This window comes from Sebastes fasciatus, chromosome 14 (assembly GCF_043250625.1).
Source record: "Sebastes fasciatus isolate fSebFas1 chromosome 14, fSebFas1.pri, whole genome shotgun sequence".
In the NCBI taxonomy this organism is placed as follows: domain Eukaryota; kingdom Metazoa; phylum Chordata; class Actinopteri; order Perciformes; family Sebastidae; genus Sebastes; species Sebastes fasciatus.
Genome location: NC_133808.1, coordinates 10,876,730 through 10,893,482, shown reverse-complemented (window position 1 = coordinate 10,893,482; position 16,753 = coordinate 10,876,730). Strand labels below are relative to the sequence as shown.

The following is a 16,753-nucleotide window of genomic DNA, read 5'->3' as shown; positions in this document are numbered from 1 at the left end:
TTCTAAAGACATTTGGCGTGACTTTGACTTTTGCCTGCTTATACTTAGGTTATTGACCTGCGTAGCTATGCAGAATAATTTAGAGAAATTTGTTATTAGTCACCATTATGTCATTGTTTCACCCTGTCACAGTCAGATGCACCAGAAAATCCAACCATGCTTATGTATAAAATCTCATAAATGTGCATCACTGCAAAAGTTTTTTTCACTTAAGCGCTGACATCTTTGTCATGTTCGGTCCTCCACAGCAGGATGAGGAATCCCCCGGACACTCCCCTCCAGGTTCCCCTCCTCCTTCCCCTAACAACGACGACGTGGAAGCCGGCATGCAGTTCCGTCGGCGAGCCCACACCTTCAGCCATCTACCTGTGAAGAAACGCATCTCCTTCGAGGGCCAGCCGGCCAGCCAGGGCAGACAGGCTCCGCTACGCAGACAACAGTCTGTTAACCCAGAACTGCTGCAGAGCAGGTAACCTCCTTCCTAGTTTGAACCAGTGGGAGAAAGGAATGACCAATGCAGAACATGCATCTCTTATTAATGCTGCAGGAGTGGATGTTCTGCACAGAGTGCATTGCACTAAAATGTTTCTACAGCAGTGAGCTTTTGCATTTTTTTTTTTTAAGATATGGCTAATGCTATCTTTGCTTAGAAAATCAGAACCTGACACTTCTCTTTTAATCGGTTTTACACTAACTAAATATTTAGTCAACCTTTTGATCTACACACATACAATGTAATCTATTTGCAGCGCTTTGATCAGTCCTAAATCTGCTCCACCTCCTGCTCCGCTATCCTTGAACAATAGCATCACAAGTTTCCTGTCACTGTTTTGATCCCTCATGTGTTCCTCAGTGTTTTTCTCTCACCAGCAGCTCTTTCTTTTGTGTAATGTGTTTTTTTTTTTTTTGTATTTGTGGGCATTTCATGTTTGGCTCGCCCAGTCCCGTAGCTGTCTCGAGAACGCGCAGCGTTTCGGAGAGCGAGTCCACCTTCAGCCTCCCCTCCTCCTTCTCCGCCCCCACTTTCCTGAAAAGCATTTACCAGGGCTCCCTGGGGTCCCTGAGCTCCTTGGCAGACAGTGGGAGCCTCAAGAGGTGAGAGGGGGTGCTCAGACACATCCCCCCTACTTGGACCCAAACACATCGGTCAAGGACAGAGGGGATGAGACGGGTGGGAGGGGCGAGCTGGTCTTTGCTGGGACGGCAGTAGCCGTATACCTGTTGGCTGTCCAAACCTTTTAACACTCAGCTTTTTTGTCCCTGTATCTTGGTACTTTTTTCCTGTCTATCCACAACAACCTTTTTATTGGTAAAAAATACTTTCCAGCTACTCTTTTTTTCCCATCGTCTCTGCAGCTGGACCCGCCCTCTTCCTGTTTCTCTCAGAAGTAGAAGGGGATGCTGATACACCCCTCTCTTGTTGTATTTGCATGTGAATTTTAAGCTTTTTTTGCACGGCAAAACTGTATTTAATTTGGATTTATAGCCTTTTATTAACCGCACATAACACTTTTCCACGATGCCTCAGGAACTCTAAGCATCGTGCTGACTCAGCTCCGTGATGTATTTATTTTGAAAGGTTGCTGTTAAAGTTCAGCTGCTCTAATCAATCAGCTAATATAGTATGTTCAAGAAAACAAGACATACCGCTGTGAGTCTCCTCTCTCTCTCTCTCTCTCTCTCAGCACCACCCTGACACGGTCCGCTAGGTGCCTGGATGGCAGAAAGTAAAGGTTAACATTTCCATTATGAATGAGCTTCAGCAGAGCAGACCTTTTTGTAAAATGACATTTCCACAGGATGTTTGTCTCCTCCGACAGCAGTCCTATCCTCTGAGCACTTAAGTTGACAATGCAGCAAAAGGAGCGCGTCGTCTCTGGGGATGAAAAAAAAAAAGCAGATTTAAAAGACAACTTGTTGAAGAGTCTCGACCCGCTAGGTGTTTAAATCTGAATATATGCCAACATAACCACAGTTAGGTTTGCTTTATCTGTCGCTCTGTGAGATAACTTAACCCCAGTGCTGTCTTTTATGTGACTTTTACTGTCAGGAAAAACATGATAAGAGGTAATCTGTCAAAGAGGTGATGTGCAGAGCAGCTGTTAGAGTAAACTCATGGTCTCAGCGACATTTGTCTCAATAAAGGCCACTTCCTGTTTTTCACTGTCCACATGATCGGACGGACGCTTGTGTGCTGACCAAGCTTACTAACTACTGTCGCCATCAAGTGATCCTCAACGAGTAACATGAAAAGCTTGGAGGAAAGATGTCATTTGAACCAGTCATTAATGAAATCTCTTCAGTTCTTGAGATTTCATTTTCACATTCAACAGCCTTGCTGTATATTTTATATAAATTTACCATTCACTGTGAATTTTCACTCGCAAAAATAGTTGTCTTACAAACAAACAAAGACGAATAAACAAATTTATTACATATATAACATGTAATTTCACTGGTGCTTATAAGCTGCAGTGCAGAATGCACTGATATAAAATAATCCTGTGAATAAAAAGACAGAGAACAAAAACTGTGAATATGGTTTAGCGACTGCAATATTTCAGACAGCTACATTATGATGTTAATGTCACATGTATACACAATCAAATCTAGTCGAATGCGACCTGACTATTTATTTAAGTAAAACCCAACCTGCAAAAGAATATAGACTTTTTTCTTTTTTTCTTTCTGTAATAATTTATTGGGAGTAACATCAGATGTACAGAAACATGCAAATAGAGCACACATGTAAATGATTGTCCCTCCATATTTTGGTATTTTTCCCCCAAAGCCCCCTCCCACCCAATCCTCACCCATTGCTGATGCAAAAAGGATAAAGAACAAAAAATAAAGTTAAATTAAATTTAAAAAAAAGAAACAAAAAATGAGATAGAAAGTACACATTGACAGTAATAATAATTATAGGATGAATCCCAAACTACAGATAAAATATGTACAAATATGTACAAATGGACAAATGACCTGTTAGTGGTCATTTTGTTTTACATAAATCAAACTTTATGATGTCATACAATTTAGCTGATGGAGAGAAATACATCTCATATGCCAGAAGTCCATTAGTCTGCCCAAATACACTACGTCCCAAATAAAATTAAAACGTATACTACAAAAATACAAGTGGCCTTAATCATACGGAAGCACTGTCAGTTGGTCAAAATAAGATAGGAGGGGCTTCCAGGTATAGTAAAAATACATTACAATACATTGTCTTTAATTCTGCTGCTATTGTACTAATGACGTTGTGCTGCAGAGTTGGTAATTGCATGGTGCGTCATTATGCATGTCAAAAAATATGGAGACAACTTTCCTACTCCATTTCACCCACTTTTTTGCACAGTCCATGCTCATATGTTTACTTTCCACATATGACCATGCACTTTATTTTTGTTGTTGCAAATTGCAATTACGCCATTTAAAATGGGACCAAGTTCGCTACATTGTCTGCATTGTTGTGTAGGTAGGTGTGAATTTTAAGTTTATGACTACTGATAAATATGAGACGGTGAACATGGAGTTCTTCAGTACCTCCAGCAGCTCAGTAACCACCTTTTCTTCTCCACTAACAAAAGACACTTCTTTTCCAGGAAGTGAACATACAGTACATGCATGCTTCTCCGCTGTGGCTGTTACTGTGGCTGTTACTGTGGCTGTTGTCATTTTATATAACGGCACTACCTTCTGCCCTAATAACATGGACACTGGGAATCAGTCAATGCCTGGTACATGTTTTCCATCAGTGTGTTTAAGGTTCACATCAGCTCAGAGAGTTTGCTGATGGTAAGCTTGTACAATGTGGGATGAATTTGTGTGCTGAAGGACGTGTGTGTGTGTGTGTGTGTGTGTGTGTGTGTGTGTGTGTGTGTGTGTGTGTGCGCCTGCATTTGTAAAAGTTGCTCAAAGAGTATTGGTGTAAGACGATACCTGACTCATTTATCGCCTGTCTGTGACGCTGCCTTCTCCTCTTGTAGCAATGGGGAAGGCAGGAAGAGGACCCTGTCCGCCTGCAGCAGCGACTCAGTGAGTGGAGGTCTCCCTCTGACCCCACGCAGGGTCTCCTGGAGACAGAAGATCTTCTTGAGGGTCGCTTCACCCATGAACAAGCCGTCTGCATCGATGCAACACCCAGGTCTGGTAACACAATCCCTCACGCGGCTCAGGCACAACATGATGCACAATGAATAATCCACAAGTGCATAGAGAATGAGGACGAGGCAGGCAGGGAGGACATTTGATTCTTGTGGAAAATTGCTATTCTGAAACTTTCAAATTGCATGCATATATGGGGAAGCAGTAAGGGCTGAAGGGAAAGAGGGATTTTCCCACCCCATCCTTGTCAGATAAACACTGATGAAAAACACGAGTGAAAGAGATCCTCCTACCTGTTACCTGTTGTCATGACTAGTATTGTTCATACATCATTCATGGTCTGATTTATGCAATATTTTATTCCTAAAAACATGGTGAAAATAGATTTTTTTTTATGACCGTTGACAGTATTTTCTGATTTATGGACTGATAAAAAGAGATATCCAACATTTCTACTGTAAAATTCTTGTTTCATTTTGTTGACATATTATGTCAACAAAATGAAACAAGAATTTTGAACCTGGCTTTATCCAATGTTCACATTTCTGTTCTGGCAATGTATGCAAATTAGCACATATTTAATAAGATTTTGCCTCATTTGCATATTTAAAAATACAATTTCAAAAAACTTGTAATACAAAAATAATTGTCTTAATATAAGTAATCAACTGGTGAAGTTTCATGGCGATATCAGTTCATTTTTTTTTACCATATTCACCTGGATTGTCTCCCCTTAATAACGTCTTTGCCAACAAGCATCAACCAACATTGATAGTACACATTTGTTCATATTGTGACATAAAAATATATTTTCTACATGTACTTCCTGTTGATGTTGTTGGATGCTGTGTTTCAGACCACCCTGATTGCAGGGAGCTGTTGCCTCTCTCTCCTCATGGCTTGGACTCCGGGCTGGATCCTTTTGGGCGCCTGCTGCCGGCAGGTGACCACCTGTCTGGGGAGAGGCCTAAGAGGACGGGGGCTGACTACCGGGCCCTCTGGAAGACCGCCATCCACCAGCAGATCCTGCTGCTGCGCATGGAGAAGGAGAACCAGAGACTGGAGGGTGAGCTGCATTTACTACTGTGCAACATAAAGTATGATAATCGCCCCGGGACGAATCCTCCCTTTGGTCACATGAATGAGAAATACCAAGAACATGCTGTCTGTTTTGTTGCTGCTACTGTAGAGCATTCAGTATCTCCTGGATGTTTAGTGTACTCGTTTCTCTGCACACACTGGTGGTATTTATAATTTGTCATGGGGCCGTTCTTGTTGAAACCAGCTCTCACTGGGTCTTATTGTTAAGGTTGTTCAGATATTTATTACAACTACCACTCCTGCTCCCGTCCCTTTTCCTCACCTATCATGAAAGTTTCACACTCGGCCCTCACCACACGCTCCAACACTTAAAGTCTTGTTGTTGCCACAACTGAAGCTTTGCGAGTGTGGATAGCAGGGATTGAAAGCTCAGAGTTAGCTCCTCCTTACGCTGTCATTTGTGTTTATTTTGAGAAGTCAAATGTTGCCGTCTTGGTTGGAGATTATGGAGCACAGCTATAATTAGAGAAAAATGTTTTGGTGTTGCATAAACACACACGTATGAACACATTGAGATATGGAAACATGCTCAAACACTCAGTGGGTTAAAGTGCATGTATATGAGAAAAAGCTACAGTATTGGCTAAAATAAACAGATATAACATTTGGAAATATTGCCCTCTAATGGCTCATGTTATTTAGGGCAGTGTTTCCCTAACTTTTTTTATCACGGGTCCCACTTTTTAAAAATGACAAACCATTGCGACCCAATTCATAATATCTATAAATCATAAGAAGAGTGAATTTGTATGTAAATGAACGTTCCTGACCATTTTTACTACCATTTCAGCATTACCTTATTTGATATTGAATAACCAGCCCTTTGGAAAAGATACGTTTGATAAATCACAACTTCATTTTATGCATGTTACTGAAAACATAATACTTTATAAATGAGACCAAATACATGCATTTAAGCTCTCATCCGTAAAACAAATAGAGTGTACACTAGCCTTTCATATTAGATCCAGTGTTATAAGTAGGCTACAATCAGAACAATATGACCATTCAGGCTCCCTCATGTGGCTCAAAGGTGAACTGCAGATATATATCGGCGACCCTAATAAAATCTCCTGTCTTTGGTTATGACTGATTTAGGGTGTATCCCAAAGTTTATTTTAGCACTCCCTTTTTTTCCTCTTCTCCCCTCACAACCACATGTCTCTAAACAGGAAGTTAACAGGCTAGAGGAGGAATGGAGTGGAGAAGAGGAAGTAGAGGCCATTTGGGACAGTTAATTAGCTACTCCATTATCAGAAGTGCATCTTTACAGTGAAGAGAACCATTACAACAACCTTGTAAATAGTGAAAGTCTAAGACTGTAGTGTGTGTCAGTTGTATTCATGCCTAGCTCAAACAATGGACAAAGAACAACGTGTAACATTGAAGCTGCAGTCGGGAACTCTGAGCACATATGATAAAAAAAGTTATTTTTATAAAACGGTATTATATTTAGGGCTGTCAATTGATTAAAATCTTTAATCGCATGATTGTCCATAGTTAATCGCAATTAATCACAAATGAATCGCACATTTTTTTATCTGTCCAAAATGTACCTTAAAGGGAGATTTGTCAAGCATTTAATACTCTTATCAACATGGGAGTAGGCAAATATGCTTTCATCAAATCATAACATGGCAAACTCAAGCCCAACAGGCAACAACAGCTGTCAGTGTGCTGACTTGACTATGACTTGCCCTAAACTGCATGTGATTATCATAAACGATAGATTACCCATTACCCATAAACCCATTTTCATTCACATATCTTGAGGTCAAGGGACCCTTTTGAAAATGGCCATGACAGTTTTTCCTCGCCAAAATTTAGCACAAGTTTGGAGCCCTATTTTGCCTCCTTCACTACAAGCTAGTATGACATGTTTGGTACCAACGGATTCCTTCGTTTTTGTAGTTTCATATGATACCAGTATCTTCACTCTAGCTTTAAAACTGAGTCTGCTACAACCTCCCAAAAAATCTGTTGCATTAATCCGTTATAATATTAGTGGGATTTAAATGAATTTGCGTTAACGCGTTATTATTGTGTTAACTTTGACAGCCCTAAATATATTATATTATATTATATCATATTATATTATACCAACATATATATCTCTTTCCCTTTGTTTGTTATTATGACACCAATGCTGGTCTGAGGACCTAACTGTGAATAACCATTTTCAATAGAAGGTAAGCGATATAAAAGCAGCCCTTTGGGATCAAGGCAGATAGATGTTTTGCATGATTTCGGGTGTTGGTTATTATATTCATTCAACCCAGCTACTTTTGTTTGCATGTTCAGGGCCGATCACACTTTCATGGTGTTTTTGTTTCTTTTGTCCGTTGTACCTCTCCCTGCCTCCCGCATAATAAAGATGGATCTTTGGTGTTAATGTGGGTATTGTGGCTTGTGTTTACGTGGTAGGCTTTCCATGGTAACTGGTGACAAAAGGTGTGAGGCACTATATCCACACTTGCTTTTTAAATCAGCTGCATCCTGTTTTTACAAATGTAAAAACAGAACAGTACAGCCCTCTCTTTTGTTGGTTCTTGATTTTCTGGTGCGACAAGAGAATGTTAATCGACACAATGATGTTGAATATGTTCTTCTTTTGTCTTGTTTTTCCTTTCCTGGCGATTGTGTTGCAGCGAGCAGGGATGAGCTGCACATCCGCAAGATGAAGCTGAACTACCAGGAAGTGGGCCAGTGCTCCAAAGACTCGCAGGCGTGGTGGGAGAGAAAACTGACAGCCCCGGGCAGGACGACGGTCCCACAAGACAAGGAGGAGATGTATCGTGCACTCTGCCAAGGTGAGAGATGTGTGTGTTTTTGTGTGTAAGAAAGTGGTTGTGGAGAGATGCATGTATTTGTGTTTCAATAAACATGCAGCGGTACACGTGTGATGTTTTGAATGAGCACATGTAGCCTCCAATTTTGTCTGCAGGTGTTCCCAAGAGCAGGCGCGGGGAGGTCTGGTTGCTCCTCTCCCATCAGCACCGGCTGCGTCACAGGCTGCCCCAGCGTCAGCAAGCCCCGGACATCCCCTACCACGACCTGCTCAAGCAGCTCACCGCACAGCAGCACTCTATTCTGGTGGATCTAGGTGTGCACTTCTTGTCATGTTGAAAGATCACAGAAACAATGAACATTTAGTAAATGTTTAGATATAAATAAATATTATCTCTGCCTCCCCTGCTCAGGCCGGACCTTCCCCAACCACCAGTACTTCTCGGCCCAGCTGGGCGCCGGGCAACTTTCCCTCTACAACCTCCTGAAAGCCTACTCTCTGATGGATACAGAGGTACATACTGTAATCCCTGTTTCTTTCCCCCCACAGTCAGTGCATCACTCTAATGCCACAGTGTGGTGAATGTCATGACGTTGGTAGTACATTATTTTTGTGTGTCACACAGGTTGGCTACTGCCAGGGCATCAGCTTCGTGGCTGGAGTGCTGCTGCTGCACATGAACGAAGAGCAGGCCTTCGACATGCTGAAGTTCTTCATGTACGACCTCGGCATCAGGCAGCAGTTCAGACCCGACATGGTCTCTCTGCAGGTCAGTACACCAATGGCTGGGTGGACCGCTCGGTTATTAGAATATGAGGGATCTCGTTACTATGTGGCAGAGGTGGGACCAAGTCATTGTTTTGCAAGTCACGAGTAAGTCTCAAGTCTTGACTGACAAGTCCCGAGTCAAGTCCCAAGTCAAGACTGACAAGTCCTGGGTCAAGCCCCAAGTCAAGACTGATGAGTCCAAAGTCTTGACTCACAAGTCCAGAGTCAAGTCTCAAGTCTTGACCGACAAGTCCCGAGTCAAGTCCCCAGTCTTGACGACAAGTCCTGCGTCAAGCCCCAAGTCAAGACTGATGAGTCCAAAGTCTTGACTCACAAGTCCAGAGTCAAGTCCCCAGTTTTGTCTGACAAATCTTGAGTCAAGTCCCAAGCCTTGTCTGACAAGTCCCAAGTCTTGACTGACAAGTCCCAAGTCTAGTCCCAGGTCAAGATTGTTAAGTACCAAGTTAAGTTCTAAACTTTGAGTTTCCAGTCCTAAACAAGTCACGATGCACCCTTCACCAAATGTAATGCCATTTTAACGGCAGAGTAACTGGCGCTCAGTAACATAATGTAATTCATGTTTTTTTCCTGCAACTTGATTGACTGCTGTCAGATTGGCTCAAATTAAGTGGATCTGGGGAATTAAGTGTAAGATAATCAAATACAAGTCCCAATCATATTCACTAAAAATAAAGAGTTGAGAAACAAACAAAAAAAAAACATAAAAAAAACACTTTTCGGGGATTCAGCATTAAACAACAAAAGATAGAAAGTCAGTTTGTTCAGTTCAGTTTTCCCCCACGAGTAAATCCTCCTCCCAAACAAATCAATAAAGGATCTCTCAAGAAGTAAATAAACCCAACATCTCCGTTGTCGAAGTTACCTCCGGTACCGGCCAGTTGATTGTGTTTGTGCGCACACTTTTTGAATAACATACTTTTTAATCTTTGGGCTTGGGGGAATGTATCAAATCGCTTGAACATTTGGTACTGCAGGAAAAGAAATCCTCTGAGCATTAAAACAACTATGAATATAATTTCAAATTGTTGGTGCCCCCCCACTGGTGCTATCAAAAAAGACACTGTACACCTCCCCAACCTAATCTGACCACTGAGAATAAACAGCAACACATAGACTGCTTCAGTTTCACCAGGAAGTTCTCATTTTTCTCTCAACAATAACTTCATAATTTGAGCATTTTAGTTTGGAATAATAAAAGAGCTATAAAACTCTACACATAGTAGCTTTAAATGTAAATGTTATGACATACGCACAGTATGTATCCAAACTGTTAGAAACAGTATGCGATTAACAAGCACACTGGACTTTAACATTCACATTTTAGCTGTCATCTGCCTGCTGTAAAAGGCCCTGTGTGGGTTATTAGTTAGCAACAGCAAACAGTAGTCTGTGTCTCCACCTCTTATTCAAACCACACCTGCATGCCTGCCCTGTTAGCTTCCGTCAAACATCAGCTGACCTCACCGGGGTGAGAGCATCAGCAGGCGTGGTAATGTTTAATCTACATCAGGTAACCATTTAGCAGTACCCTCTTGCTTCTCCCGACGCTGCAGTTCTGCTCTTTTAGGACTAATCCAAAGGTCGCAAAGCAGAGAGGAATTTGTGCCTTTTTTCTCTGCACAGTGGTTCACTACGAGGAGGTAAAGGGATTACTTGTCTTCTTTGTAACGGCCAGGAAATTGTAAGACTGATAACGGTCTAATTTTAGCTTGAGCTTTAACTTCTGCTTCTCTTTTCTGCCTGCTGAACATTTCACTGTAGCACTCACTGTAATACACTGTTGGAGAGTTAGTACAGCTCATCAAATGCGTGCCTGAGCAAGTCTCTAAAACAACACTGGTAATCCTTAAGGAGCTCCCAGCTTGGGGTAAATGTTCATTTGCCAGCTAATAATTCTCAGATCGCTCTGTGGTACTCTGTCCCCTGCAGATCCAGATATACCAGTTTATTCCGTGTGTTTTGTTATCTGTTTGAATGTGTGTGTTTATGCCCGTGCACACTATCTGTCTGTGTTCTCCCAGGTTCAGATGTACCAGCTCTCCAGGCTTTTACACGACTACCACCGCGAGCTGTACAATCACCTCGAGGAGCACGAGATCAGCCCGAGCCTCTACGCAGCACCGTGGTTCCTCACTCTCTACGCCTCACAGTTCCCTCTCAACTTTGTGTCCCGCGTCTTTGGTATATTTTTAGAATAATGGCCCCTGTGTTTGCTCACACACACGCAAATGCTTATCAGCACGATGCTATTTTCAAAAGAGGATGGCATTTAAATAGCCCTGTAGTAATGAAAGCTTAAAGGAAAAGTGTGTTAAACATTTATTGCTGTGTTTTTTTTCCTCAGATTTTGTATTTGTCCAAGGGACTGGGGTGATCTTCAAAGTTGCACTCTGTCTGCTGAGCAGCCGTGAGGGGGAGATAGTGGAGTGCGACAGCTTTGAGAGCATTGTGGACTATCTGAAAACTACACTTCCCGCCCTCAATCAGACACAGATGGAGCAGACCATGGCAAAGGTACAGAGCTGGAAGTTGAAATAGTATAAAGTACAGTCCCAGGTCCCACAATGACACATGTAAACTTAATACTTATCCATGAGTGGCCACTTAACACCATCTCTATTGTGTTAAGCTGACCACTTCTGGACACGTTCTGTGTCACGTTGTTAAAGGGTAACTTCTTTATTTTTCAACCTGGAAAAAATACAACCCTTTTTTCCCATGTTTTTGTGTCTAACTGACTAATGGGGACAACAATTGCTGAAATTGGTCCAGTATTGAGGGAGAATGCTGTAAATGGCAGCTGCTCACAGGCTACAATATGGTGCTATTGGGGCAAGCTGGCACCATCATTTACGTCCACTAGAAGTGCTCAATTTTGCCATGACAGGCTCTGATTGTTATTATAAGTGTCTGACATTATGGACAGTCTCGCTGGACTCACTAACAGTGGAATAGTGGAATATATCCATTGTGTATGGAGGACGAAACCTGCCAAAAATCTAAAATAAAACAATAAATACAAAATAAATAATATAAATAAATATATTTAAAAAATGTAATAAAACTAAATGCATAAATAAATAAAAGGGAAAATCAAACAGAAGAGTACATTAATAAGGGAATTAATACAAAGATAAATGAATAAAGAATCAAATTAAAACAAATATCAATTTGTCACATTTGATCAATTAATTAATGGCTACATTTATTTTTTATATTATTTTTGCTACATTTAATGACATTTTTATTTATTTATCAAGGCTTTTATTTATTTATTTTTTGTTTTGGCAGGTTCCGTCTTCCATAATGACGGAAACGCGAGCGTAGCTTAGTTACTTAGATTTTCAATGTCATGGCTGAATATTTAGATGACTTCGTTAATGTGGACTAGGTGTTTGAATTCGATGGCCGCCATATTTATTTATTTATTTCACAACGAGACTTCTCCTTGAGCGGGACTTGAACACAATAATAAACAGACCGGATCAAGCAAAAGGTAAGAAAAATGTTTTATTTCTCTGTAGGATCTCTTCCATAATGTTGTCAGACACTTATAATAAAAATCTGAGCCTGTCCCTATTGGTCACTTTGACACACAACCATGGGAAAATAGGGTCCGCGTTGAAAAACACTGAAATTACCCTTTAAAGATCCAAAATACAAGGCGTGGTCTCAATGAGACTACATGTTTAAATAAAGCATTAGATAACAAATCAAAAATACATATAAAAAGTGGCAATTTTTATTTACAGATTTACTGCAAAGAAAAATGTAATAATAGCATTTTAATTTAAGGTGTATTTACAGCATATAGAAGAAGAATTGCTTTTGTTGCGTGCAGTCTTAAAGATAATATCTAGCACTTGCATGCTCTCTGTTACAGTGCCTCCTGACAAAAGTACTGTTGCTGTATGTGTTTAGCCACAGCCATAAAAAGCAATCTCATTTAAACCCCAATCATTTGGGCCGTGTCCCAGCCTCCTTCAATAGGACTCATTCCTGTAGCACTCTGTGACTTTCTAGTTGATGGCGTCAGTCTCACTGTGTGTAACCTGTTGTTTTCCAGGTAATGGAGATGGACATCTCCAAGCAGCTGCATGCCTACGAGGTGGAGTACCACGTCCTGCAGGATGAGATGTTAGAGGGCGGGCCGCTGCCCGATGACTCCGACCGGCTCGACAAATTAGAAAAGACGAATGTGCAGTTGAAGAAACAGAACATGGACCTACTGGAAAAGCTTCAGGTAAGGAAGAGAAGAATCCCTGTTTCATCCACATCGGTGGGAATCATTTTGGGGAAACAGCAGGAAATGTTTTGTATATAATTTGTAATGGTATTCATTATTTGAATGCTTGATCATTGAGGGAATTGATGTGTAACTGTGGGAGGTATTTAATGCATTGGTCCGTTTATTATTCCTCCTGTTGATGCACTGGTAGTGCCTCAGACTACCCATAGATGGCACTAAAACACAAGTTAAAAACTCAGTGAGAATGATAGCAAGACAAAGGGATTGAACATGTTCTCCAAATGCTCTTAACATTTTTGATAAGTAGTTTGTGAATCTGTGCAGCGAGACTGGTAAAGTCACACCTGATAGTCCTCATATTAATGAGTGTCAAAGAGGTATTGAGCTGCTCGTATCCGATGTGACAAAGAACAATCTGTAGACTTATGGTGTTGGATAACTGTTACGACAACATTTAACAAGTGAACTACACAAAGCCTGGATTCTGTATGAACTACAATCCTATCTGATCGCACTTTTGTTGAGATTTTGTGCTATGTTTCGGGTACAACAAAGTGCTGACTTCCTCAGAATTTGCAGCTTCTGTGCATTTTGTTTACCCTCTGTCTTTTGTGGTGTGCCCTGTATTCACTGAGGTACAATATCTATGTCCTTCTAGGCTGCACGGCAGAAGATTCAGACACTGGAGACGAGCGTAGAGAACTTCCTTTCTCGGGAGAGCAAAATGAAGCACATGATTCGCTCTCTGGAGCAGGAGAGGGCAGTTCACCAGAAGACCATTGAACGCATGCGCTCATGCCTTCCCCCTGACGCCCTGACAGATGTGGAGATGACCCAGATCAAAACAGGACCCAACGGGAAAGCCAAAACTGCAGCCAAGAAGCCCTGATGGCAACCAGGGGGCTGGCTGCTCTGGGCAGAGACTGAAGTGAACAAATGGAGACTGCTTTAGTGGAAGAAGGCTGCCGAGCTCCACGGCTATTGTTGTTGTACAGCTGCACAAGAGTAGCAGGGTTTTTTGTAAATGTGTGATTGTCTGGACTCGAGACGTCGTGCAGACTGTATGGGGAAATATCTCCGTGGTATTTGTCAGCATATAATGGAGCAGTGGGAGGATGGTTTCAGTTATATTAGCAAACAGACTGTTCCATCAGTGCATCATAGCTGCTTGTTCTGTCTCATCTGTTTCACTGCCAGTTTGAAGGTGAGATCGAGATGCACAACATCCTTCCTTATTCAGATCTTTTTGGTAATCACGGGGGAATTTTCTAGATTGACACAAGCGAGAAATGTGTCTGCCTCTGCAAATCTTTTTTGAGCACTGCCTTGATGTTTTTACTACCAGTCTCAGTAGCAACACAAAAGCAGTGAACAGAAGTTGCCTGTTGGCAAAACAGTCCTTTGGACCTCAGGTTCAACTTATAGCCATTACCAGTGTGTATGATCCCATTGTTTTTGCGTGTCTGTGATGGAAACTCTGCTTCAGAGTATAGTCACATTCATTTCCTTTGTATTCACTTGAAATTCGTGAATGTAATTTCCCTCCAAAGATCACTGCGATAATGTTTTTGTTGTTCACAACAGAGACGTACACGTCTGCCATGTTAGGCTTTAAATTTCAGCAGACATACATGGTAGCTCATCCCTCAGCACCGCGCCACTGCCTTCACGTGAGAGCTCTTAAGTACGTGCACTCGCTGCTTTTTAAGGAGGAAGTGTTTCTCCCACAGCGCAGGCAGGATGTGAGGTCGTCTGCCTTCTCAGTTTCCTGTGTGACTGACCGCGGTGTCGCCTCGTTTTTAGCGCCGCGTTTCAGACGCCGAGGCAGAGTTCACGCTCCCCATGGGGCAACGAGAAAAACAGACTAAAGGTGGGGGAGTGATCTGAATGTACATCACATGCTTCTGTTCTAAAACGTCTGTATGACAGTCATGTTCTTGTCAGCCCGAGGTTTGACAAAACTACCAGCAGCTGGTGTTGTTTGTCTCAAGAGTTCATGACAACATATATCTGCAATTGCATTGCTGTTCGTCACACGGACAATTTTATGTTTGCAGTGAAACTCAAGTGTGTAGGTGAGAGGAGAGACCAAAAGTCTCTCTTGATACTGGGTAATATATATATATATATATATATATATAGTATATGTTCACACACTCACATACAACTATATATGTATATATATAGTATATGTTCACACACTCACATACAACCAAGCTGTGTCTGACTGTATGGGTAGACCAGACAGTTCAAAGAGTGTCCCTGGCTCTCTCCTCGGTTTTGTTTTATCCCACCTCCGTGTCTGACTCACCATCGCCAGCTCTGATTGAAAGCAAAAACAGTCACAGGCTCGACCCCGCTTTCATAAAACACCCTTACAATCAAACCAAGGTGATGTCTATCATGAGAAATGTACTTACTCAGTCCTCCCATCCTTGGCGACATGTCGCCGTGACACATTTGTGTCTGTTGCAGTGTAAAGTTTTTACTCTCAAACTTTAGTCCAAGCAGACATACAGTGCAATACGTTCAGCGATTCTGTGTGTTTGCTATTATGCTCAGAGCACTTGCCTACTTTTGCTGAGTTACAGGAGGAGCTCCAGTTATTCACGTGAAAAGTTTGATAGGTTGGTCGGTAAATCCGCCCTCACGTTCCCCGTCATGATGAAATGTTCCCGTGGTAATCGAGTTGACGCCGTAAAGGTTTGAACCTTAACTTCTCATAAATAATAGAGAAATGGTCACCCCCGAACAGCAGGGGTTCTCTCAACGTGAAACATATCAAACAACAGAATTTGAAATCGGTCGAAGGATTCGTAGGATACAGTCCTATGCCGCTCTCCTGCCTGTATTTTGCTCATTTTTCAGTATTTGTGCATAATATAAATTGGAACCAAAGATGTGGTTGTGTTTCAAAAATGAATGAAAGGAAAATGTATGAATTCATCCAAAAATGCTGTGATGTGTTATATGTTAAATATGATGACTTTTTTTTTTGTCACTACACCTTTTGAGCTTTCTTTAGGTATGGACTAAGACAAAAGCTTGAAAAGATACCAAATATTGGCAGTAAAAACTTGACACTTAAAAAAAAAAAGAAGACAATTGGCAGACTTGTTTACTCATCATTCTCATTGTATTCCTTTGTGCCAAAAATACACGATGGCCTTTATTCTCCATTAATCGGAGATGTGAGATCATTTTGTCAATATCTAATGTTATGCACATCCTCGTGGTCAGCAAAAGGTTTTTATTTTACATCAGGTGCTCCGATTCCTGACTACTAAATAGTGCTTGTATCAGTGTGTTTTTAAGGAAAGACATTTAATAATAAATGGATTGTTTTTCTCTGTCAACATGAGGGCTACACAAAAACAAAGACACTGTCATGAGTTCTTCAATAAACTTCACCTTGCCTTGTTTTCTGTCTACTCATGTCTGACTTTCTTTGCTGCTCAGTAAGCTCTCATAAAGAAATCATGTTCCTTTCCTGCTCTACAAGGTAGCACTTCAAGTGTAGGACGTAGCCTCGAGCTGAAATGGTCTCTGTGTGTAGACGTATTATTGCGTAAAAGGCCAAGGTAGGCTTCGACAGTTTTGGAGAGTCTATTTAAAGGCCTTTCAAGAGTTGTACTTTTGTTAACGCCTTGGGCAAAGAGAACCACAGGTCTCCGGTGGGAAAAAAAAATCCTCTGTGAAATTGTACCCTTCACAAAGTA

At 41.4% G+C, this 16,753-nt stretch overlaps 1 protein-coding gene across 7 annotated transcripts in view; it reads left to right on the top strand.

The window, feature by feature from the left end:
• tbc1d4 (TBC1 domain family, member 4) overlaps positions 1-16,456 on the top strand; it is a 37,656-nt gene extending 21,200 nt beyond the window's left edge. For 2 of the 7 annotated variants that reach the window (XM_074658719.1, XM_074658721.1), the window contains 12 exons: positions 249-469; positions 943-1,095; positions 3,990-4,147; positions 4,964-5,173; positions 7,857-8,018; positions 8,153-8,311; positions 8,409-8,509; positions 8,622-8,765; positions 10,807-10,966; positions 11,130-11,299; positions 12,852-13,028; positions 13,693-16,456. In XM_074658719.1, the coding sequence (XP_074514820.1) occupies positions 249-469; positions 943-1,095; positions 3,990-4,147; positions 4,964-5,173; positions 7,857-8,018; positions 8,153-8,311; positions 8,409-8,509; positions 8,622-8,765; positions 10,807-10,966; positions 11,130-11,299; positions 12,852-13,028; positions 13,693-13,923 (2,046 nt within the window). In that variant the 3' untranslated portion in view covers positions 13,924-16,456. The other 5 variants (XR_012597109.1, XM_074658720.1, XR_012597110.1 and 2 more) reach the window with 5 other exon arrangements.
• The last annotated feature ends 297 nt before the right edge of the window (positions 16,457-16,753 follow it).